Below are 25,685 nucleotides of genomic sequence, written 5' to 3' on the forward strand. Positions count from 1 at the left end.
ATGGAAGAATTCAACTCACAATTGTGGAGCAAGACTTTAGACCTACAGTACACACTAACATTTAGCCCTTGTGCTATCTTGTGGGCTCCAGATGACCCCACCCTTACATTGACGTGATATCCCTCCCATCACAAAGATGGACAAAGGTGGACAGGATTTCATGTCTGGCATGGACACCAGTGAAAATTGAAAATCATTGAGAAGAAAGTTCAGCGCACTGTCTTGTGGGGTCAAGATGACCCCACTCCCAACGATGGGTAGCACAAGGGCTAGGATGGTCTTGTCCCTTGGTCTCAGACATGATACATCAACAATTTAGCCCTGTAGTAGAGGATCTAGACCAGGGATAGGCAACTCCAGGCCTCAAGGGCAGCTGTGTCTACATGATTTCCAGTTATTCAAGCCCTACTCATGACTGGTAACCTGGTTCAGGTGTGTCCAGCCAATTAGAACATACCAGAGCAGGCTATGGAGGCTACGGCCCTTGAAGCTTGAAGTTGCCTATCCCTGATCTAGACAAACAAATAATACCTAATTCACTTTTTATCTCTCATTTTGGTTCTATCCAATCAAAAGGGTTACAATTCTTGACAAGAGACTATTGCGAGTTATGCGCTTAACCTCTCTGATGGAGACCCAAGGTGCACTTGACCTTCCCTGAGACTCTGCCCTGACCCCCCACCGATTGCATTTAGCTCTGCACTAAAGGTGTTTCCAAAGCTGCTCAAGCGTTCTCAAGATACACACACACGTCACGCTAATCCCGTACCTGTGATTGTGTCGAGCGAGTAGAGATTGAGGTTGACTTACATCACACAACGCTCTCGCACAGAGCGCTCTCCCACTGGAGCATCAGGAATGAAAAGTCCCAGTTTCATAACTGTTGCAGATTTAGGCAAGGTGTTAGAATTAAGCAGGTTAAATGAGTTTAAGTCGATGTCATGCTCAATTCATAAAGAAAGTTGTGTCACTTGTGGTAGTCACACAGCACAAGCATTAGATGATATGGTGGATGTACTAGTGGCAGAGACTTGTATAGTCCTGTTCAAGACCCAAAGCGCTTTATAGTCACAAGGCCCATTCCCCCGTGCACGCACACATTCACACACTGATGGCGCCAGAGCTACCACGCAATGCGCTAACCAGGCCACCCGAATGTGTTCATGACAAGAAGAGGATGCAGCTCTAAAACGAGAAGTACAGAATGGGAGATTTTCCAGGACATGCGAGTTGTAGATAAGGATCAGGGAGCCGATATTTTAGAAAATGCAAAGTAATTAAGGTATCAGCACTGGCAAACACTACCTTAGGATTAACATTATAACATGTTAAAGCTGTATAAACATTTTCAACATTCAACACATTCTCACTACCAACTCATCACATGTTGACATTTGGTTAAAAATGGTCATTTTGGGTTTCCCCAACTCATAATTTTTTGATGTGCTGGCTGTTCTTATTAAATCACTGGTCCCCAACCTCCGGAACCGGTCCAGTACCGAGACACGGAGCGCACTGGTACCCTAACCCAGTACCAGTACACTTAACCCAGTACCAGTACTCCATCTGGTACCAGTTGGGGTCCAATACTGCATCTGGTAACACATCTAGTACCATGTCCCAGCATTGCAAACGACTGGTAGCTACACAAATTAGGAGAATGGCATGATCTGAAAGTATACTCACTAGCATTGTTAACGCATATTTCTAATCAGCCAATCACAGGGCAGCAACTATATAGGGGTGTAGACATGGTCAAGACCAGTTCAAACTGAGCATCAGAATGGGGAAGAAAGGTGATTAAAGTGACTTTTAATGTGGTATGATTGTTGGAGCCGGATGGGGTGGTTAGAGTGTTTCTTGCTGATCTACTGGGATTTTCACGCACAACCATCTTGAACACACTGGCCATGAACAGGTTCTGAATGTTCATTTAAGGTTGCACTGGGTTCTGCTCTGTTCAAATCCATATCAGTAGGTCTATCTCCTGTTCCATTACTCTGTGGAACAAGGGGCTGGTCCTGATGAAGCACCACAGCTGATCCCACTCCTGACACCAGTGCAGCAACACTACAATCAAGGAGGCTGAGATGAACTCTGGCTTTATTTATTTTTGAACACACTGTTTAACAACACAAGAGGGGTAATTCTCTTCTCCCTCCTTCTTAATTATGGTACAGAACTAAATAGCAGGATAAAATGACTACGGGCAAACATCCAGACAACAAAACACATAGACAAAAACCCACACTTTAACCCCAATCAGACAGGCAAAGGGAATGGTATCCTGGAATTTCCTGCTCCGATAGTAAGCCCAATGCGTCTATGACCATTACAGTATCAAGGTATCAAATAATGAAAAGACACTCCAACTGAACTCCACTCATGGTATCAACTCCTCCAGAGCGTCCCTGAGTATTTGTCTCTGCTCCAAACGAGACTCCACTTGTTTCAAAGAGCAACCAGTCAGTAAGGAGACCAAAGCCAACGGAACCACCTGCACAGAACATGGACCATGTTTATCCCAGTTATTGTCCCTGTTTATCTGAACTTCTCAACTTTTCACTAACCTTCTTGGCACTTCTGGCGACTTGTGTGTGTGCAGTGATGTCACAGGAAGTGATTTCCTCCGTCAGCTTGTCCGCTCTATATATGGCCTTCAGAAGGGCCCCCTCGCATTCAGTCTCAGCCTGGCCCGAGAGTTTCTAGAAACAAATTAGCATTTTTTCAATGCTGAAGTAGCAGTGAGGGTGTCTTGATTTATGTATGTGTATTCTAATATCATGTGTGCTACAGTTTTATGTACCTGGAGTAAACGTGCAGCTCTGCGGTAGAGCTTGGAGTTGGTCACCTGTAAATCGATCATGTGGTTTCGGTAAATTTTTCCTTTTAGAATGTGAGCGCCGGTGCTGACAGCATTCAACACCAGCTTGGTGGACAACTCCCACTGCCAAAAAGTATCAAAAATGCACAATTTATTTAATCTTAGAATGAGTCCATGACATAAAAATGTGTAAAATCAACAAGTCTCAATGCTAATTTTATTATAAAGAGCTGCAAGAAAAGGTGGCAGACCCCGACAAGGACAGTAAATGAGGCCAAGCCGGTATTGGTCACGCTTCAGTTAGCTGCTGAACTGCTGTGTGTGTCCGTGACGGCTCTGTACCTGATGGAAGAAGCTCCCTGAAGCAGGTGTGCTCCCACGCCACAGGAAGTCAAGTGTGGACGAACACAGCTCATTTATGGAGACCTGCAGAGCATGGGATGAAAAAGAGACTTTAAAGATATAAGATACTCTGTGTCAGTATTGTACATGAAAGCATGAGAATATGAACAAATACACGTATAAAATATGATGGAAGATGGAAAAAGAGGTTCAATAGGATGCAAAATATTTTAAATATGAATTACATGTGAGTGGTTATATGCAAAACTGATATTTATTGTTTAAAAAACAATAAAATTACAAGAAAAAATAGAAAAATACACAATTTTGATTAGAAATGAAGCCAAGGAAAAAACCCACACTTATCTAGGATAAAGTATGATTAATAATGCTGTGTAATTTTATCGGCTAAAAGGTCGGGTTAGATTAGATCAGACTCAAAAACTTAAGAGTGTTTTTTCAGCTGTGGTAATGGTTTTGTATTGATGGCCCTCAGTGTATATACCGTATTTTCCAGAGTACAAGTCAGTTTTTTTTCACAGTTTAGCCACTTATACTCAGGAGTGACTTATTTGTGTTTTCTTTAGACCTAAATAAGCTCATAAATTTGTTATTTTTCCAGTAAACATGACTGTCCTTTAGCTGTTGTTTCCTCTAACAACCACTAGAGGGCGGTGCATCTGAGTATAAGTATTTGCTACTGACAGAAGAAGTGTGGTCCAAAACAAACATGGTACATAATCTGAGTGTTTTCCTCTGAAACTTATATTTTTCTTATACAGATCAAAAGATTAATATTATTGTGTTTATTTTATATATATTATTTTTCGCTACGCTTAGCTAGCAGATTTGTTCTGAAGCGTCAGACTTTTCTCCCAAAAGTGCAACTTACATATGGTTTTCTTCTTCTTGATTAAACTTTTTTTGCTCTTGCAATTTATACTCCTGCGCGACTTATCTTCCGGAAAATACGGTAAGTCTTTGTTCTTCAGTTCTTCATTGTCATCCGCTTTGTCACTGTTTTGGTTCTCCATTGTCTCAAATTCCAGACCACTGGATCCAAAAAGACAGGAGCATAGCTAAAAAGTCCACAAAGCTAAAACAGGGTCAGGCAACCAGAGTGGTCAGGGTCGGTTTATGTATTTCCCGGCCTTTTTGAGCCACGTCATGGCGCGTCCAGTAATCCTTTGGAGGGCCGCTGGGGACGCTCCTCTTCATGTGTTGTTTGGATGGCTCCTCCTTCCTCCATGAAGCAGTTCGCCATGTAATATCGCAGAGCTACGGGAACCTGAACTGTTTGCTGTTTTTCCTCTCAAGCGTTGTAGTCTGATTGGGCATCTGGGATCTGCCCATTTTGGGAGGGGTACTGTCAGAACTGTGCAGTTTAGTTGGGGTTTTAAGTTAAGTTTTTGCCATACTTATTGTGATTATTTATCTTAATAATTATGTTTTTTGTCTACTTAAGTGTCTTGTTTTGAGTTCCTCATTATCAGGTCATCTGCTTTGTTACTTTTTTGTGCTCCCTTGATCTTATCATATCTACGTTTATTTATTAAATGTTTCAGTTTCTGCTATCAGCCTGCATTTTGGGTTCTACACCACCCACTCCTGACAATAGATTCATATAAAATATGAAACTGCAGAGGGGTCTGATGGAGCAGAAAACTCGATTTTTTTCATAATCTTGTGATTTGCATAAGAGAAAATCAGCATTTCTGGAACATCTCTAAAACTCAACAACTGTTAACCTCCTGATTTACATTATTTTACATTAATTTGGGAAACAAAAAGTGGTCCAAAACAAAGAAAAAACACCCAAAAGACAAAAAAGTTACTTGTTGCAGAGCTTCCACAGAGTCAGTGCGGTGATGAACAGCGTGGATGTTAGATGTCTTTTCCCTCACTTTTCTCCCTAAGTTCACAACCTCATGGAGATCGTCTGCAGGAACAGGCTGTTAGAGCCGCCGAGGTTCACATGTGGATGAAATCCAACGTTGGAAGTTGTTGTCTCACCAGATTGTGTGTAGATAAGCAGAACGGTGTCTCTGTCAGTGAGGCTGGGCAGGACTTGATGGAGGAAATCCTCGTGTGCAATGCAGAAGTCAGGGCCCTGCAGGAAAAGTAACGAGTAAGAAAACATGTATTTAGTTTAAAATGACAGATTTTAGGCAGTTTAACTGAAAAGAATAGAAAAAATTAGCCGTCAAATTCTAAATAAATGCATATTTTTACGAGCCTTTAACAAAACCTTCTAGACTAGTTACTCAGCAAACCATTTTTCAAATTCAAATTTATGTAGCTTTTCATGTTGTAAGAAGATGTACATAGACAGTAATAACTTATTTTAAAGGTTTTCCTTGATTAAACATAAAGTACAATCATTGTGTTCATATACATTAAGAATAATTCAACTAATTATTGCTTAAACTGCAGCTCTGATGTGGTAATTGCTGTTTCCTTATGGTCTGATGCAGACAAAGCTTCATTAATTGCTTCTCGTTACGTACCAGTGAAGACAAAGGACCTTCATTGTTGTTCAGGTCTTTGTATCCTCCCCTGATGAATCCTCTGATGTCTGCATAGTCTACAAAACAAGTCCACACTTCTTTAGAAATGAAGTCCTGCTGTGTAAGGATAAACCACCTCCATCGTTTTTTCCTCTCACCTGCTCCAAATGTGGGGTTACACTCGCTGGCGTCCATGAGACCCAGAAACGCCATGGGGCCCCAGCCCAGGTAACAAACGCCACCCTCATTCTGTAAACTGATGGGGAAAGGGGCAGAAGATAATCCAGATTACAGAAAACACAAACTGGTGTGAAGTACCTGCGTCCAGCTGCTTCCACCAGAGCAGCTATGCCTTCTCGGTGCTGATAGGTCATCTCTACCGCTCGTTCATATTCCCTCATGTGCTGAAGAATCCCACTGTGGAGAAGACATGATCTATGTTACATAGGAAGAAAAAGTTCAGTATGTAACCAAAAATAAAAGAAATCCCCTCCTAGTTGCGATTCTTCCATAGACCTCTAGAGGTCAGCAAGGTCCAGTGAGACACTTCAGATGGGCAGGGCCGCCTCTCACTGACAAGATCGTGAGATTTAAGGTCAATTTCCAGTTTTAAGTTTTTCTTTATATTCTCAGTTAATATCAATGCTTAAATTACATTTGACCTAATTTCAGTCCGTGAATTGTGTGGATCTTATTTTTCAATTTAAAAAAAAAAAAATCACATTTTAAGGTAACCTTTAAATGTTTCAGCCAATTATTATGGCTTAATTTTTATTGAAACTCTAGCATAAACATAATCCATCTTTGGTTTGCTGTCTATGATGTTGTTAACTTTATTATATAAGGATAAATAACTCCCGAGAGGGTCTTCTGTTTTCAATATGATATGAATGATTCAACAGTTTGATATGAGCTATTTGGTCATTTATTGATTTAGTCTGTTGCGGTCTGGTCACAACTTTTCACTGTTTCTATTCAGAAAAACGTCTTTGAAATTGATGTAAAACTCAGTGACCTAATAATTTATAGTTTACTAAGATAGATTACATTTTTTTCACAAAAAATACCTTAAATGCATACATTTTTCCTCTTGTATTGACCTGATAAATCTCCAAATTAAATAAGTATTTTCTATGACTTTTATCTGAAATTAAGATGATAAAATGTCTTCTGCTGTGTATTTAAGACATGTTTAATGAGTTATTTAAGTAAAAGTTCAATAACTTTCAAGGTACTTTCAAGTTGAGAGTTGAATTTTTACTTTGTCACTCAACATTTGGCATCTTTTGACAGTTTGGTCGGAAATCTGTCAGTATTGGATCTGATGAGAAAAGTTTTCTCTGAATTGATGGCGTTTTTTTAGAAGCAGCAATGCCTTTATTTATGTATAACAAACTCAATACTGGTCACTGTAGAAGAATACCACAAAGATCTCCAAAAACAGCACTTTTGGAAGGTGAAATGAAATGAAAATTAAATTTAACTAATTCAAAAACATTAAATAACCATAAATCTAAGATGATTTACATTCTACACTAGTCAGAATCACCAGTGCAGATAAAAAAAAGGTAAAAATCCCTGAAAAAAAACGGAGGGAAGAATCATACCTACAGGGGCCCCAAAAACGTGCCCTGTGGTGCACCATTGCTAAACAAGTAGGTTCTGTAAAGCCTTTGACATCTTAAGTAGCAGAGCCTTGTGCACTTTGTGGTACAAGCACCAAATGTGTCATGGATGTACTTTAGGATCCCTTTTTTAAAATTAGCCACAAGAAAAGTCCAAAATTGCAACATTTGTGAAGCTGGCGGCCATATAGTGAATTACTACAAAACAATTCAATGTGTCAAAAAGGTTTGTTCATACACAGAATGCAGTGCTTAATGGTACAGAATACCATTACATAATCTTCTTGTGGCTAAATAAAAAAAAAGTAAAATGGAGTGAGTAATTATATCTACAATGGTCCCAAGAATGTGCCCTGTGGTGCACCATCACTGATGGAGGCGGTTCAGTAAAGCCTTTGACATCTTAAATAAGTTGATTAGGTTGATATTTCAGACACATTGTGCACTTTGTGGTACAAACCCCAAATTTGTCATGGATGTGTAACTTAAGATTCCCTTTTTGAAAAAAGTACATTAACCACAAGAAAAATCCCAAATGGCGGCCATTTGTAATGATGGTAGCCATGGATTCAATTGGCCCCAGTCTCAACATTATGGGCTGTGCATGCACAAAATGCAGTATTTATTGGTACAGAATACCATTATATGTACATTATAGATATATTATGTATATTTTGAAATTTTGGATTTTCTCATGGCCTTTTCTAAACGAGGGGATCCTAAGGTACATCCTTGCCAAGTTTGGTGCTTGCAACACAAATTAAGTACACAATTATTTTATTAACCTCCTCCACTAAAATTGTAATGGTTATACATAATGATATGACAGTTTACACAGAACCAATAGACTCAATGTAAATGATCTACGCTAAAATAAAAAAAAAGTAAAAAAAAAAGGAAAACAGAAAAAAGAGGGGGGCTCCATGAACATGCCCTGTGGTGCACCACTACAGATTCTATAAAGCCTTTTACCTTCAAATTCTCTTCATTTGTAAAGATTTACTTTCTGAAGTGTCTTCATCTGGATGATTTGCCTTTCCTTGCAGTGCAAAAATTAAATATGCTCAAAAATAAAGATACATTCAAAAATTTTGCATAAAAAACAAACAATAGAAGTCATGCAAAGAATTTCACTTTTTCCTTTAAATGTTTTCAGTGAAAAAGGAATTTATCTTATTGCTTAATGAAATATAATGTCTACATTAGTCGTAATGACCCAAGCCCCATGATCATACTTTCTCTACCGTGCTTAACATCTTGTACAAAACTTCAACTAATCTAATCTTTGCTCAGATTTTGTCGGATGTTCTTTTTGAGTCAAACTGTGTCAAATAAAAGTTTGACACAGAAGGTAGTGTCTTCACTTCAGGACAAAACAACTCTCCAAACTGCCTCTCTGCGTTGTCATCGTACGAACTCGTTGGCGACCGGCGTGTGTGAGAAAGCGGCGGCGTGAGCAGCCGACAAGACGACCTCCAGGACAATCTTCGTGGCGCTGCCTCCCTTCATCCTGGAGGAGCCGCTGATGGCTTCCGGCTGAGCGAACACACACGCTGAGTCAGTGTTGGCTTTTGAGCCTTGACACAGATGCAACCTGAACAGTCCCCGGGAGAATGGGGCATTATGGGACATTATGTGGCGAGGAACGCACCCCGACGGCGGGGTTGATGAGGAAAGCCTTCCTCCTTTGTGCCAGCTCCTGCAGCCTCTGAGCCACACTGCGGAACGTGAAGGTGCAGCCTGGAATCGGTTCATCCCTGCAGACATGTTTGACTTTTAAACTATAATTCACAAGCTAATGGATTTATACTCAACTACCTGGCCTGATGTGTGGGGTTAAAGCCCAGCAGCACGGGAGTGTAGACTTCAGGATGCTGCAAACAGAAGTCCAGTTGACCTGCAACAAAAGGAGCCTACAGAACCAGAAGTGACTCCAATGACACCAAAGAACCACCCGAATTTACTGAAGCTTTCTCTTACAGATAATCCACAGGAAACTCCAATGAACAGGACTCTCTTTTTACCCTCACAAACCTGCAAAAATAAAACTAAAAATTAAGTCATAAAAAACCTTCATCTGACACACATTTTGACTAATCTGACCTTCTGCAGACTGAGCATGCCCAGTTCAGGGTCGTCCTCTGGAGCTTCTTGGGAGGAGAGCAGAGCTCTGAGGGAAAATGGGTGGGAATAAAGGGCAAGGAGACACCGTCATCTTCCTGCAAACAAGAGCGTTTTGTTCCACAGCAGCCTGAAGGGCCTGAAGAAGAGACTTCCTGTCATTTTGGAGGGGTTTACTTGATCTCTTACTAATTGTGCCTGATAGGTTACAAAAAACAGATGATGCTGCATAACTGAAATCAATATTTGGCCCAATTCTCAAGGCAGAGTTGCCCCACTTTCTTTCAACCAATTATGTCCCTTGTTTTTGTACCCAACCCCCCCCCCAACTAACATTAAAATACTACAGATTGTTTTTTCTTAACTTAAATTGTTCTGTTTTTGCTTCACTTTGGCTCCACTTCCTGTTTGAGTCTCCTCCAGTCTTTTGGTTTCATTATCATTCCATTATCAGTGTCACATACAGTATTGCATTATGGGTACGTTTAAAATTTAGCTTTGATTTGTGGCTCAGCTTCTGACTCCACGTTTCTAAGCAAGAAGCACCATGATGCTCCCACCGCCGTGCTTTACAATGAAGATAGAGTAAGAACGTCAGAGCAAATTTGATCTATTTATAGTCCTATGAGGTAAACATAAACGGGTCAACAGAATTTTTTAAAGATTTGACTCTGAGATGTTTGTTTAAAAAATAATTATTGATTTTGTTAAATTTAACAAATAATACAAAAATTATAATTTATTTGAAGCTGTAATCAATTTCTACAAGCTCGTCTTAATTAGAAAATGTCATTTATGGTAAAATTTAGCTTTTTTTACTTAGTAGCTTCTTTCATTTTTTTAAATTTTATTAAAACCTTTAATTTTATATATATATATATAAATTTAGAGCCTTTTACATTTTTTTAGTCATTTGTTTTTTTTTTTTTTTGTTTGTTTTTTTTTGGTTTTTTTAGACTCATAGAGACAATTGGCCAAAGAAGAAATTGTCCTTAATCTGTTTTAATCCAAATGTGTTTGTCTAAATCAGGAATAAAGCTAATTCAGGCTCAGGTGAAGGACTTTTTGCCTCATGAGCGCCCTCTGAAGGTGCTTTAGAGAACTGTCTGTTGCGTTTCGTTAAGTTTTGGTAAAAGTTAATTATGTAAAACTCTTGGAAAACAGTCATAAACAGGTTAAAGAAGGTCACCATGATTTATAATAAATGGTTTATATTCTGTTTGAATTATACACAAAAATTTGCATTTGATTACGAGCCACAGAACTAAATGAGTAATATGCCAATTTTACTTTTAAAAAGTGGAAATTTTAACATAATTTTGATCATTTCAAAAAATAATAACAATAATAACATTGCTCATGTTGGTTGTGTGTAGGACTGATGCGTGGGAAACCAGAGTTCACTTCTCAGAAAGTGTGGGTCATTTGGCAAGACCCTTCCCTCCATTGTCTATAACTCTGTAACCATAAAAAGAGCCAAAGTCTAGGTCTCCCTGTGCCAGTCCCCAGCCCAGAAACAATTCAGGGTTGTGACAGGAAGGAAATTTGGTGTAAAATTCTCTGCCAAACCACCTGTGTGAATCAGTGAAAGCTGTGGTGATCCTCTGATGGGAGGGGCCAAAAGCTTAACTTGATTGTGCTAATTTTATTATATTTAATGCAACCACAAGGGGGCACAATCTAATTTTGTGTGCTGGTCCCAATTTGAGGTTTGTGTAAGGAAAGTGACATCAAAACAGTTCACAAGAATTACATTATATTTCAAGTTGGGCCACCCCTGACTGTATATCGTGAGTTTCTCTCAGCCCTTACTGTAAACTTTTAGGGTGCATTCAGGACCAAGTCTGCATAATTTGGTCCACTTTGATCCTGAACCTTGCGTTTGGTCTGTATTCAGATTGGCTTCTACCGAAAAGCTTGTAAACAAAAGCATGTGACTAAAGATCTCTTCAGTCATTGGCCAGGAATTGCAAGGGTGGGGAAAAGTGATGAGAGAAAGAATAATGGAAGTCCTACACCTTCGCAATCCTTGTTGGGATAGTTCACTTATTCAAACTTTCATTGATCAATTTTGAACGTCTGTTTCAACGTCAGATACAACCCTTTCTCCTACTACTCGGTACAAGATGACTAATGAGATATAGATTGTCAGGAATCATTGTGTATCACATTAAAAGTTATTTTAATGAGCCTTCATTCATCCGATCACATTTCAATGGGTCTTATCGTTGGTTCTCTACTGTTTGCAGTTGTTCCACTCTGAGCATGGAGCCTATTCAGACTGAGGAATCTCAGAGTGAACCGGACCTTATTCCGATTGGAAACAAACCAAGACCACTTCCAAAGATGGATTTAAGAGCAGTTTCTGGTCCCAGAACAGAGTCTGAAGAGACTGAAACTTTGTTCCAAATTATCGAGGGAAAGAAACTCTGGCTCACTTTAAGTCTGAATACACCCTAAGTCTCTAATTCTATGTTACACATAATCACCCAGGTGTTTTGGTCTGTTTCAGAACTAGTTTTATTTCTAACCATTAGTATTTGTCTACCTGTCTCCTCCTGCGATGATGTAAGAATAGACCAAAGTGCGGTTCAGCTGCTTTAGAGCTTCGTTGAATCTTGACTATCAAGAGCACAGAAGACATATGTTAATGTAAAATACATGACGTTTGTTATAATAAACCTGAACTGTGAACATAAAATTTTAGGGTGACTTATACCGCGATGAAGAAAGCTAGTCGGCCTGAAGTGCCGCAGCCACTCAACACAACAAGACTATCCTGAGGATCCTGGAGAAACAGAAAAGACCAGTTTAATGTGAGATTACGCTAAACTATGGTTGAACGGAAAATTAGAATGGACATACCTTCAGAATAAGCTCCACCCTTTTAGCAACTTCTGTCAATGTCGTCACCACTTGGTCGTCAAAAAGTCTCTAAAAACAAAGTTTCTTTTAAACTCCTCAGGGATCATTTCTGTCTTTCAGACTTAAAAAAGATTATTTTATTGTACCTGGTAGTTTGTTCCTGTTTCCCTTTGAAACATCTGGGCGTCACAGGCCTCCAACATTCCCACAATGCCACTGGGGGACGCTCGATCGATGTCACGTGTCAAGGGATTTGACTTCTCTGTGACGGGAAGAGACGGTTCATAGTCTGAGGACTGAAAGCACAAGGAAAAAAAGTTCATGTTTTTAGACTGAAGGTCAACCCAAAGGTCCTTCCTTTACTTTTATTCATTGAATTTTAGTCATTCGTTGTCACCACATTCACTCATGTATTTTGCAATGTTAAAGCAGTCCCAGACCATCACACCACCACCACAATGTTTGACTCCAATGTTTTTAGAGATGCTGTTGGTTTTGTTGTTGGCAGCTGTGGTGCAGAGATTCTATTTCAGCTATTGTTGAAGTGTCCTTGGGCAAGACATTGACCCCCACATTCCTCCTGGTGGTTATAGGTTGGGGCCAATGAGTGAACAGGACTGTGACAGCGATTTGGACCTTCAAGGGAGTTAAAAAAAGAAGTACTATACGCCATTTACCATTTATATTTGTGGTGGGACATTTTACCAGACACTATTCTACCATGTTCCTCACCTCATCTTTTAGGGTACATGTGTCAAAGTCAAGGTCCGGCCCTCCGAGTAATTCTATCCGACCCTCCAGATCAATTTTATTTTATTGTTATTAATGACCTGATGTTATCTTGCGCTTGTTTCTAACTTGTATAATTTTGACAAAATATGTTTTTATGGAAAGTAAAATATTGAAAGTTATTTAAGGTTTAAGTTGATTTTATCTGGAATATTATTCCTTCCCTTTTATTATTCATAATTATGTTAAAAAGTTAAAGTTTTAAAAATTGGCATTCTGCTAGCTTATGGGACTATTTTTTAGTTTTTTAAGACTATTTTGGAGCTTAGCTAATATTTCAGCAACATGCTAGTTGTTTTGGCTAATTTAGGCTTTTTTCAGTTATTAGGGTGTTTTGGGAAAATGCAAATATTTTCAAACTAGCTATTTTGGCTAATTTAGGTTATTTTTTAGGTTATTTTTTAGGTTATTTTTAGACTATTTTGAAGCTAAGCTAATATTTCAGTAGCATCCTAGCTGTTTTGGCTAGTTTATCCTTTTTTCAGTTTTTTAGGCCGTTTTGGGAAGAGGCTAATATTTACATGCTAGCTGTTTTGGCTAATTTGGGTTATTTTTTAGTTTTTTTAAGACTATTTTGGAGCTTAGCTAATATTTCAGCAACATGCTAGTTGTTTTGGCTAATTTAGGCTTTTTTGTTTTTTTAGGCTGATTTGGGAAAAGGCTAATATTTACAAGCTAGCTGTTTTGGCTAATTTAGGTTATTTTTTTAGGGTTTTTTTAGACTATTTTGGAGCTTAGCTAATATTTCAGCTACTTGCTAACTGTTTTGGTTACTTTAGGCTTTCTTCAGTTCTTTAGGTTGTTTTGGGAAAATGCTAGCCTTTACACGCTAGCCGTTTCGACTAATTTTGGGGTTTTTTTAACGTTTTTTTTAGGCTAGTTTGAAGTTTGGCTGTTTTTTTCAGCTACATGCTACCTGTTGCTGGCTAACCTAAATTTAAATTCATAGTTATGTTGAAAAGTAGCAGATTTAACGTTTTAAAAACTTAGTTTTGTGTTCAATAAATGTTTATCCTGTTCGGCCTTCGACCTAAGGTGTGTTTTGGATTTTGGCCCCTTGTGCGATTGAGTTTGACACCCCTGTTTTAGAGGGTGCCCTTCCATGATTGGAAGTCACTAGAGGCGGACATGGATTGACCAGTTATTTGAAAGCTTTGTCTTCTCTAAAGTCCCACTTCAATTATCTTCTAACAAAAGGTTTATAGAAGTCAGAAAATGTCCCTTTTTATTTATACTACAGACAAAACTTAGAGATATAACCCATACACTCAAGTAATAAATATTGGCTGCAACATATAAATGATAAAGCTTTTATAAAACAACAAAAATATTTCAGTGTTTGTTGCTCTGCTCTGGCTGTCAGCACATTTGTCTGTTTAAAAAAATACATTAAAAATTGATGTTTCCTCAATAAAATTATGACATTTAACTTTATTCACAGCGTCCTCGTATTACAATTTTAGAATTGGTGGTTACATTTTGGTGTATGGGAGCAACTGTCCATATTTAGAGAAAAACCTTGTGGTTCTGTCTGTGAAATTCACCTTTCTTTTTTTAAGTTAAAGGCTTGTCTTCTGTGTACTTGAACAAAAAACTTTCCAGTTTTTTTTTTTCTTGTAATTTTACTTTTCTTGTAATTTTACTTTAATTTAGTGGTAATAATGTCAGCTGGAAGAGCCACTTTAAGAAAGTAGCGAATGTTTTCAAAACCCGTGACCCAGGCAGATAACGTGACCTACATCAGGAGTCTGCAACCTTTAATGGTAAAAGAGACATTTGCTTCAGGTTCTTAGGAACCAAAACTCAGCGAAGTTTCACCTCAAAGTTAGAAAAATATCCTTTATTTATGTTTTTGTAGTCATTAACCCATTCATTTACGAAATATAGCTTTGAAATGTTCTCTAAAATTGAGTTTTTCTATATGTAACAAATTTAATTTCACTTTTTTAACAAAAGTAAATTAAAGTTATTTTCAAAATAAAGCACATCTTGTGTTTAATCAGATCTCTCAGCTGCAGCAGATTTACTTTAATTAAAATGCAAGAAACAGGATTTTTTTTAATTATTGGATTTCATGTTCCTTTATCCTTTTTCTTCTTTTCTTAGTAAATAAAAACATGACAACATTAGAGTAGAATCCAAATTATTATAAAATCTTCACATGTAAATGCAATAAGAAAATGTTTATCTTATTATAAACCACTCTGATGGTAAATTAAACCTTTTACCATCATTTTAATCATTTAGGCCTATCTGACATGCCAAAAATCCAAACATAAATTAAATAATTAGTTAAGTTTGAAGCCAAAGAGACAATTGAGGAATAAAAGAGCAACATGTGACCCCTGACCTACATCAAAATAGAGTTATAGATGTAGAGGAGAGAGTCTGGATGTTTTCCAAAATAAAACATTGGTCAGAATTGTATATAAAGCAGAAATAATGTAAGTTTTATCTGTTTTTGTTCTCTGCTGTCCAATACCATGTGACCCACAGACCAGTACCGGTATCCAGCAGGGATGTTGGGGACCTCTGAGTTTCTTTGTCATGCTACTACTAACCAATATTTACTAATATTCTTATACTAATCTGCACATAACTGTATTTTACCACACATACTGTAGTCTCACATTAACTTACTTCCCATTCATCCATCTGTTCCAGCTTGGTCTGTCTTTTCTACTAAAAGCTGCTCCTCAAAAGAAATATCCCTCAAGGCGATTTGCTTCACTTTGTTTAGTGCCAGGAGTCAAAGTTCACCTATACACCTTTGAGAGTGAGGAAGTACACATAACAAGAGTTTATGGCCAACTTGTTTTATGGGAACCAAAGGTGAGCAACAAAAGGATCAAACGGAAACCTCCGGAGAAAGATTCGGCTCAGTCAGCTCCGCAAGTGTTGGCCGGGTATAAAGAAAGACCTCTGACAGCAAAATTCCTTTCAAATGCGCTTTTCAGCCTCGCAGGGCTCCACAGATCCAACCGATTCTCGGCGGCGAGAAAATATTTACACCACAGCAGATTGTGGAGTCTGATACGTTTCATCACTCCTCCAGACTCCCACTGCCGTCTCTCCAACACCTGTTGGCTAATCGCTGTCAGGGACACGGCGGTGAGGAGTTTCTCTCCTCCTGCTCCCCCGATGAAGAACAAACACCCCGGCGTAGATGCACTCGCTGCTGTGATTCACCATATTACTCATTAAACAGCCAGTGCTGATCACTTATGATATTTGACATGTGATGGGCAGTTGGGTGTTAACCTTTCTGAGTCAGAGGCAGAGCTGTGCATGTGGGAGGTGGGATAAGTCAACATGGAGCTCCTCCACAGATCTCTGCTTGTTACAAAATCCACAATTCTGCTTTAAAGGTGAAATAATTTGAAGTTTTCTTGAACTTTTGCTTGTAAAATGACTCAAAATGTGTTTTTTTTTTCTTTTTGTATTGAATGAAAACATGAGATTTCCATAAACACTATTAGTGTCAAACTTTTTAATACAGTTTGACTCATAAATATTTGTCAAATAAACAAAATAAATGTTTAAATATGAAAATATAGGTAAAAAATGTAGACTTTTGACAAAGATATTTTTTCATAAATAAAGATGTTTAAGAACAATAGAAAATAATGAAAAACAGTTTTTTATTTAATCCGCCCAACTAAAAAAAAAAAAAGGGAAACTATAGTGCGTTAAAAGAAAAGTATAATTTGACCTATTTGACTATCCATCTGCCATTGAAAAAACATGCCTCTAATTGTCACAAACACAAGCAGCTGGATCCAAGTGTGGCAGTTTATTTTGGCACAGACAGGAAAACATGCGTGAAGCACAGCTAAAAGTCCACAAAGCTAAATCAGGGTCAGGCAGGGAGGGCAGCACGAGCATGAGGGCATCAGAGAGAAACCAGAGTGGTCAGGATCCAGACAAGGGTCAGGGCAGGCGGCAGACGAACCAGAAGATCGGGTCAGGTTGAGAAAGCTCAGTGATGCAGGAAGAGTGGCACAAACAAGACTTCGCACTGAGCAGAGCACTGAGACTAAATACTGCTGGGAGTGATTACTGATGGGAACCAGCTAAGTGAGAGTAGGGGCTGATGGGAAGTGAAGAGTGGAGAACCAGGAAGTGCCAGAACTCTGGAGATGGTTCCCGTTGAAGGCTAGAAGGAGAGACAGGGGACGGATTCGTGACTCTAATGGTGCACAGATTCGAAATCTCATGAAATCCAGAACTGATACAATAGAATAACAGAAAATGAAATTTTGAGACCTTGCCAGATCTAGTTGGAATTTGAGGACCTGCAAATTCCTGGTTGGCCTCAATTTTAGAACTTTAGTGAAAGGTAGGAGGTTGGTTTTGGGATGAGACAATCGCTGTTGAGGGTTTATAACTAAAAAGTAGAATTGAATAAAGAAAACTTGGCCATCCAGTAATTCAAGTTCTTTAGCCTCATGTGTCTTGTGGATGAGTATGGGGTCTAAGAGGCCTTACTGAGGGGTGACTGGAGCAGGAGCTTTGTCCAAAGATCTAGTTCCTGATGCAAGTCTGCCCTTTATTACAGGATCTCATCATAATCTTTTTGGACAGAATTTCTAGGTGTAGCCAGGGGATTTCCTCTCTGCTCTCTGCAGATGATGTTGTCTTGTTGGCTGAAACAAGCCAGAACCTCCAGCACGTATTTTGGCAGTTTGTGACCGATTGTGGGAATAGAGTCAGCATAGCCAAGTCCCAGGCCATGGTTCTTGTCCAGATGAAGATAGTTTGTTCACTCTGGATGGGTGGAGTGCTCCTGTCCCAGGTGGAGAATTTAAAAATCTTTTTATCTTTCAAGAATAAGGGAAGATTGGTTAAACAGTGGATTGATGCAGTCTACGGTGGTTTGTGGTCACTGTGCAAGTGTGTCATGGTGAAAAAAGGAGCTGGATCAGAAAGGTAAGCTCAGATAAAGCTCAGTGGCCTTGTGGGAGAGGGTCCACCCTGAGACTGGTACGTTGTGAGTTCAAATCCAGAAAAAGTCATACCAAAGACTCTAAAAATGGAACCCAATGACTCCCTGCTTGACACTCTGCTTTAAGGGTTGGACCACCGAATGGTTCTAGTATCCCCCAGGGGATGGGTCAAATGCAGAGAACAGATTTCACACATCTAGGTGTGTAACAACTACTGGGACTTAAACTTTAGATGAATTGAGGAACTCAGTCACCTGAAGGTAACTTAGCGTCGAGTCATTGCCAATCCATACTGAGAGTCTGGATACCTTCAGAACACTACCCAGGGTTGCTGTTCCGGGTATGTCTTGGAGACCTTTGGAAAGATCCAGGACACACTGATCTGGGAACCCCTCAGGATAGTCCTGGAAGAGCGGAAGGAATTGCCTATGTCTCTGCATTTTTGCTTAGACTATTGCTCCAGGAACCCGAAAATGGATGAATGAATATGTTTGTAAACCTGACCAGATTCCTCACAAGCTGCTGTTGTAGACTTTAGGCTTAAGAGGTGTTTTACTTGTGCTTCACATGATGTACCCATCACTCTGGATTACAGTTAATCTGAATTTATTAGACCACATTCTTCCATTACTCTAAAGTCTACAGTCCAATCTTAAACCTCTTTAACCACTTTTATCCATTTAACTTCACTGGGTGGTGATTTTCTCAAGGCTTCACAGCTGATAAATCCTGATCAGTCAGGTGGCTGCCCATTGTAATCATAGATTTTTTGATGAATGTGTTGGATATTTCCCATTCCAGTTTCAATCATTTTAACTGCTTTTATTGATTCAAGTTAACACATTGACCCTTCTGATACAGGTCTCTATAACTGTGTAGTTAAAAGTGGAATATCACAACTAGAGCTGTCAAATTACCCTGTTAATTGTGATTAATTAATTAGAGACATTTCAGTGCGTTATTTGTTTTTCTTGGATGGTTACTTCTGGGGGCTGCACGGTGGCGCAGTGGTTAGCGCTCTTGCCTCGCAGCGAGAAGGCCCCGGTTTGACTCCCGGCTGGGTCCTTTCTGTGTGGAGTTTGCATGTTCTCCCCGTGCATGCGTGGGTTTTCACCGGGGACTCCGGCTTCCTCCCACCGTCCAAAAACATGCTTCATAGGTTGATTGGTGACTCTAAATTGTCCCTAGGTGTGAATGTGAGAGTGCATGAGTGTGTGATTGAGGCCCTGCGACAGACTGGCGACCTGTCCAGGGTGTACCCCGCCTTCGCCCTTCAGTAGCCGGGATAGGCTCCGGCACCCCGCGACCCCGAAAGGGAAGAAGCGGTCAAGAAAATGGATGGATGGATGGATGGGTTACTTCTGGTTCTGCACACCTGAAGGAGCATGAAATCCATATCATATTTAAGAAAATATTAATATTAAATACATTATTAGAACTTCCGTCCTATTATATTTTTATATTTACATTTTTACCAAAGCGAACTGTTTAAATTGGCGTTGTCATGGTAACAGGTTTGGCTGCTGAAGATCCTTTTTGAGAAAGGAGATCGTCATGAAAAGCATCCTTTTTAGAGGGAAAGTTAACCTCTTAGCTCTTGTTTTTGTCAAGGATATGAAAATTTCACTTTAAAAAAAATAACACGTAGTTCAATTTCCTCCTTCTTAGATTCTCTTCTCTGTTTCTTTTCTGCTTCATCCCAGGCTTTAAAATGATCAAATTCACACAAACAGGTTAAAGGAAACTATCAAAACGTCTTTTCTACTGTTATGGTAAACCTTGGAATAAGGTATATCAACATTTGAATTACTGTATTAATTAGAAGTTTGTGTTCAATATTTTTTGGATTTCTCAGAAAAGTGTTTCCACTGCTTTTTGATGTAATAAATTGGAGCACTTTGGACTTTTTTGTTTTCCCCTGGTGGTGTCAAAGTAAAGGTTGACAGTTTTTTACAATTAAAGAAAAACTTAATAAAGCCACCTTTTTATTTTTTTAGTTTTTTAGTTTTTCTGCACTGCAATGTCACAAACTTAAATAAAATACTTAAAATAAGGGCTTTTAACAGCAATTATTAGATTAAAAAACATTGCCTTTAAAATTGATTAATTAGATTAATTAATTAAATGCACAAAAAAAATTATTGCATGGCAGTACTAATCCCAACATTAGCCAGTGTCTAAAACCTTAAACAGCCACTGCAATAAAAATGTTGTTTTTGCTTTTTAACATGTTTTTGTGGAATTTATGAAGATAATGAAGAACAAATATAAACGGAAATTAAGTTTAAAATTCAATTTCTGTGTATTTCTATATTCAAATATTGTGAATCAGGAGCAGATGAAAGCAATTTTGTTTGAAAAATACCTTTTTTGTTATGTTTAAAAGATGTTTAAAAGCTCTCTGCTCTGAGCTCTCAACAATGGAGAGGGGAAAGGGGGCGGGGTTGCTCCAAGGAAACGGTGCCGCTCACAATTCAAGGAAATTTCCAAGGAACTACTGTTGCTTTGTAGAAACTATGTCCTAAATAACAACACAGTTTTTAAATTTTGATTAATAATGGCATAATTATAATTAAAAGACCACTGGTAACACTTTTAAAATAGATCAAAAAATGATCGAAGAGGAGCTTTAAAACATAATCACCAATTATAATCCAACATATTTTTTAAACTCAAATACTGGTTGAATTACTTAACTTAACTTGTGGTGCAACTGGGTTTTTCAAGCTCATTTGGGAGGATTGTCCTTGTTTCATCTCACAAACGGAAGCTGCTGTCCTCACTGACACAGCCAACTATCCGGTCGAAGAACAACATCTGAATTTTTTACATTATGCAGTCGCAGGATCTCCAGCAGATAGACTCTCATTCGTTTTCTGCCTCGACGCTTAAGTAGCTCCTCTCATTATCGGTTATAAAGCCCTGGAAGAGCAGATTGCTCATTCAAGCCTCTGAAAGGAAAATGATTTGCATCTAGTTATTTTCAGCTCTGCTGTAATTTTCTCAATCTTTCAGTATATGACCCCCCCCGCCCCCCTCCCCATCTCAAACCCTTATCTTATAGACACAAAACTGTTATTTGAACATGATAAACTCCAACTTTTTAAATGCATATTTTCACATCTTCATTGTATGTATACAAATACACACAATGTCTATCACCTTTCGCAAAAGGTCTTTATTTTCTTGCAGCAACCGGGCTGGCCTTTCAGAAGGAGGACATTCAGCGTTAAAAATTGAAATGCTGCTTCACTGCGGATTGAATTCCTTCCATTAGAAAAACAGTTCATTACTTCATCAGTATGGAAAGTTTCTAGCCGATTCTGCAACATAATTGTGAAAATAGCCTTTAAGATGTCTCTAACTATGTGAGTCGGAGCTGATGATAAGTCGGAGCATCTGCAGCGGTGATACACGGCTGGAAGAGATAGCTCAGTGACACGGGGATGAGTTGCTCCGGCTGGAGGGTGTTGGCTCAGGGATGGGAATCATGTAAGGCCACCAAGTCCCCGGAGCTGGAAAGGAATTATTTTAGTGTGAGGCACACAGGAATATTATTTTTTCAGTTTTCTGCTCTTTTATTTGGTGGCTCACTTTAAAAAAAAATACAATCAGACATATAGTCAGTTTAACTAGATCACTAGAGTGAGACAATGCCTGAGGAATGGAATAGAGGTGTTCTGGTGCCTATTTTAAAAGGAATTGTGCAGTTATGGAAACTATAGATAAAGAAAATGATCAGTCAGCCTTATAAGGGAGAGTTTTGGCAGTTTGAATGAGGTCAGAAGAGAGCATTTCTGAGCAGCTAAATGGCTGAGAACCGTAAATCCACTGTGAGTATACTTCTGGAAAAGATCAGAAGAAGCTATATTGTGTCTTCGTAGATCTAGAAAATATATGATATGATATAAAAAGAAGCTTTGGTTTGTAGAGGGAAGTCTGGAGTTGTTGAGGACATGTACGAGATCTTTAAAGGTGCATTCACACCAAACGCTATTTGCTATTCAGTTTCAATGTTAAGTCAATGGTACAGGTGCGCTCTGAGGCGAATTAAAGTCACGCATCTAGTGCTTACATCACTGATATTAATGATCCTTTATCACCTGAACCTATTAATATTTGATATTAAGTCCTGAACCAGATATTGATAATTCATGTAGAGAAAATAGTATTGTCAAGCTCTTGCTTTTATTAAAGGTTTGTGATGTTTTGAACCACTGTCAGTCTCCATCTACAGCCTGCAATCCATCCTCTCAAACATTTTGTTCTGCTGTGAGATCTTCACCTATTGGGTTTTTTCAGTCATTTCTCCATTGATGGTGTCTGCAGAACTCTACATATCTGAATCTCCTGAAATGGAACCTTTTTCGTCATGATTTCTATCTTCCTAATTGCATTTTTTCATCACAGCTCCAATCAGAGTGCTGTTAATCTGCTGAATGAACAGCAGAAAATATTTGTCGTTTGTATTTTTACTAGCTGTTTGAAAGACAGGCTTATTAGTACGACTGAATTCAGTTTTGTATAGACAAACAAGCTGAAGTTTGTGTGCTGATGCCACTGTGGCGTGCAGGAAGCTCTTTGACCATCCGCTAACTCTCCCGTGTCCTTGAGTCTCTCAGCTGGTTGTCATGACAACAGAGGCTGATCTCCGGTGGACGAAGGGGGAAAGAAAGTGGACAAGCTTGCGCGGAGAAGGCGAAAGTGATGGGGGGAATGCGGTTAAATGAGGGCGGCTGAGGAAGCAGGGGTGATCCCTAATTCCCACACTTCCTTCATGCTCCTTATTATAGAAACGCTTTTTCTTTTTTTTTTTCATTCTACCCTCACTACTTTAAGGATTTCCTTTCTTCCAAGAATTCCTCAATCTTTCTCATTGCGAATAAATCCAGTTTTTCCACATTCCCACTTATTCCCGCTTTATTTTATTCCATCTTTCAGAGCAGGATTAACACACAGAGTGTGTTGTGGATGATTAGGCTGGCAAAGGCAGGAGGCTGTGGTCAGCCAACAAGAGGGGATTATGGAGTGATGGGAAAGGAGGGAGAAAAAAGGCTGATGGTTAGTGTGGCATGTCGTTTCTCTGTAGCTAATTAATTTAAAGAAGTGTTTATCCTGTAGGGGGCGCAGTGTCAGGGAAAGTGAACAGTCAAGAAGTGATAGTTGGACTTAAACAACATTGTCAGATTTCCCTAAGACAGTTCATGGACGCCTTTCACAGGAAGAGAGACACAAAACGTCAATCGTACATTAAAAAGTACCTCACTAAACATATATGAGCAATGTGTCTTCTCAAATTGGTCAACAAGCAATATTTCAGACTCTCTTTTTGTACTTTTTATTATTCTATTTTATTCTTTTTGTACTTTTTATCATTTTTTTCTGATGTAAATATTTCCTAACCTCTATACTATTTAAACTTGTACAGAAATCTTCTTTAACCCAAACAGTGACTATGAGAGTTTTGCACAAGAATTCCAATATGTTTCAACCGCTTTAGTCCCTTTTGGGGTAACGGGGCTGCTAGAGCCCAACCTAGGCACACATGGGTGAAGGAGGGGGTACACCCTGGACAGGTCATCAGTCTGCCACCGGAAAGGATTGTCAAACATAATCCAGTCAAGAATTTGAGGGATCATTGACAAATATAGTGGAGGCACAGGCTACAAATGTTGCATTTCTCTAGTCAGAACCTATTGCTCAATAGTCCAAAGTTCTCTTTTCAAATTAAAGTAAATTAACTTTTCAAATCGAATGAAAGTCCCGGAGTCTGAGTGAAGAGTACTGAGGCACAAAATCCAAGTTGCCTGAAGGCCGGTGAGAAGTTTCCGTATTATAGTTTGAAGTGCCATCTGTTGCTATTAGTACCTTTGATGTGATCATCTTCAAAGAAATTCTAAAGAACCAAATTTTACGCACTAAAAGTGACTTAAAAGTCTTGTTTTTTTTTAAAGAATAACAATAAGCTTTAAAATCTGGAGCGCCTTTTAAATGGATTAATTCTGGTTGAACTAACTGATGTTGAAGCGATTTTGACAGGCAATAAATCATTCAAAAACACGGCGACGGTTGTAAACAATGCTTTGATTTACAGCAGATATTTCTTCCACGGCACTAGTGGTCATCATCATCTCTCAAAAGAGACATTGGCGTCTTATTCAAGCTACGTGGGAGAGGCTACGGATGAAGCGATTTTGGGAAATGGTGGTTGGTGATTTTACTGAAGAGCTCCAACAATTCCACACGACACACTCAACTTCTAATGAGCTTTGTGATGCTGTGGGACCTCTCGTTACTGAGCGTGGTTTCGGTTGTTGGTCATGTGAGTCATTTAATTAAAAAAGTGTTTTCATTACAGTTTTGGGAAATACGTTCGGTACGCCTCAAAACCCTCCTTCAAGGGCAAAAACTTTTTTGATAAATGCAAGGTTTTTTTTTCTAAATTTTCGTGTTTCCATTTGACAAATTTGCTATTGCAAATCCAATTTGTCCGATTTCAATAGTCAGTGGAAACATAGCTAATGATGGCGATATGACACTGCTGAGCGATATGACGATACATATCGTGTGAGCGATAGAAAAGCGTCTATCGTGGCATTTCTCCTCTATCATTTATAGCGTCTCTAACCCAATTTAATCAATTATTACGCCAAATATGTCATTAAATAGCCCGACACAATTGCGCAGGTGTTGCCTCATCAGTGTGTACACAAAAAATGTATATAAGTGAAAATAAAGACAAATTTAAAAGATATTCTTCATAAAGAAACTCCGTCTTGTGGTAAAGCTGCTTTACATTCTTTGATTCACACTCACGCGGATTTTATGACTTACTTTACGCTATTTAACACGAGTGCAGAACAATGGACTTGGAACAGCACAAAGTTGTTTCCACGGAGTTGAAACAGACAGATACCCAATTGATATGGTTACATTTTGGATTCAAGATGTCCGACGATGACCTGAAGACAGCAATATGTAAGTTTTGCTAATAGGCTATCCTCGCACCGATGCTAACACAACAAACCTATCACTCAAGGAAAGTCCAAGAAAATGAACATTTGAGATTACAAAAAATAAGAGATAAAGCAAGCTGTGGACTGTAACAAGTATCCAAACACTTGGATTCTCGCAATCTGCTCCCGAAAATTCGAGTGCGAAAACTTGCGACGTCAAAGATCTCTCATTCGTGATCTTTATAAATATAGTAGAGTGTCATAAAATGTTTATTGCTAAAATACCGAATAGTGTTGGATTTTAAAGTCAAATGTGCTGCGCGACTTTTACCAAAAGTAAACGAATCTTCAACATAAAATGTCAGGGAAGCTTCCTATTTTCAAAGTAAAACTAGCGAGAGCTAGCTATGCGTTCAAAAAATGAGACTGAAGTTCTGCTCACTGACTTAAGTTCTGAAAGAAGAAAAAAAAATAGCTTTAACATTGGAGCTTTAGCTGCAGTCCTTATATTGTTTTGGTTATGATAACTCTTCAACAGTTGATGCAATTGATGTAATTCTAGCAGAATTTGGTGCAAAAATTTGTTTTTCTACTCAGAAACTGTTGTGCACTTTATAAAATGCTTTTCATAAAAGTTTTTTTATTTTATATTTTAAATTCAGTTTAAATACTTTTGATTTTTGGAACAAATGTGAAGGCTGCAGTATATC

At 38.7% G+C, this 25,685-nt stretch overlaps 1 protein-coding gene across 1 annotated transcript; it reads right to left on the bottom strand.

The window, feature by feature from the left end:
• Positions 1-1,847: 1,847 nt before the first annotated feature.
• Positions 1,848-13,116, bottom strand: gckr (glucokinase (hexokinase 4) regulator). The gene is made up of 18 exons (XM_024294203.2): positions 12,431-13,116; positions 12,285-12,353; positions 12,139-12,207; positions 11,968-12,041; positions 9,402-9,468; positions 9,279-9,332; positions 9,117-9,211; positions 8,950-9,055; positions 8,716-8,834; positions 5,992-6,090; positions 5,832-5,929; positions 5,674-5,750; positions 5,180-5,276; positions 5,002-5,105; positions 3,167-3,250; positions 2,807-2,947; positions 2,571-2,705; positions 1,848-2,497 (listed from the first exon to the last, which is right to left on the bottom strand). Exons 1-18 carry the CDS (start codon positions 12,605-12,607, stop codon positions 2,384-2,386), a joined length of 1,779 nt encoding a protein of 592 aa, XP_024149971.2. The 5' UTR covers positions 12,608-13,116; the 3' UTR covers positions 1,848-2,383.
• Positions 13,117-25,685: the final 12,569 nt, after the last annotated feature.

Source organism: Oryzias melastigma, linkage group LG2, assembly GCF_002922805.2.
Source record: "Oryzias melastigma strain HK-1 linkage group LG2, ASM292280v2, whole genome shotgun sequence".
NCBI lineage: Eukaryota > Metazoa > Chordata > Actinopteri > Beloniformes > Adrianichthyidae > Oryzias > Oryzias melastigma.

Bases quoted from the DNA above. Each gene is read 5' to 3' on its own strand.
- gckr (XM_024294203.2), bottom strand. From the start codon at position 12,607: ATGAACTTTTTTTCCTTGTGCTTTCAGTCCTCAGACTATGAACCGTCT. The intron at 9,212-9,278 runs GTAAGAGAAAGC...CTGGTTCTGTAG, and splicing joins GAGTTTCCTGTGGATTATCT to GCTCCTTTTGTTGCAGGTCA. The intron at 3,251-5,001 runs GTAACTTTTTTG...CATGCTCTGCAG, and splicing joins CTGTGGAAGCTCTGCAACAA to GTCTCCATAAATGAGCTGTG.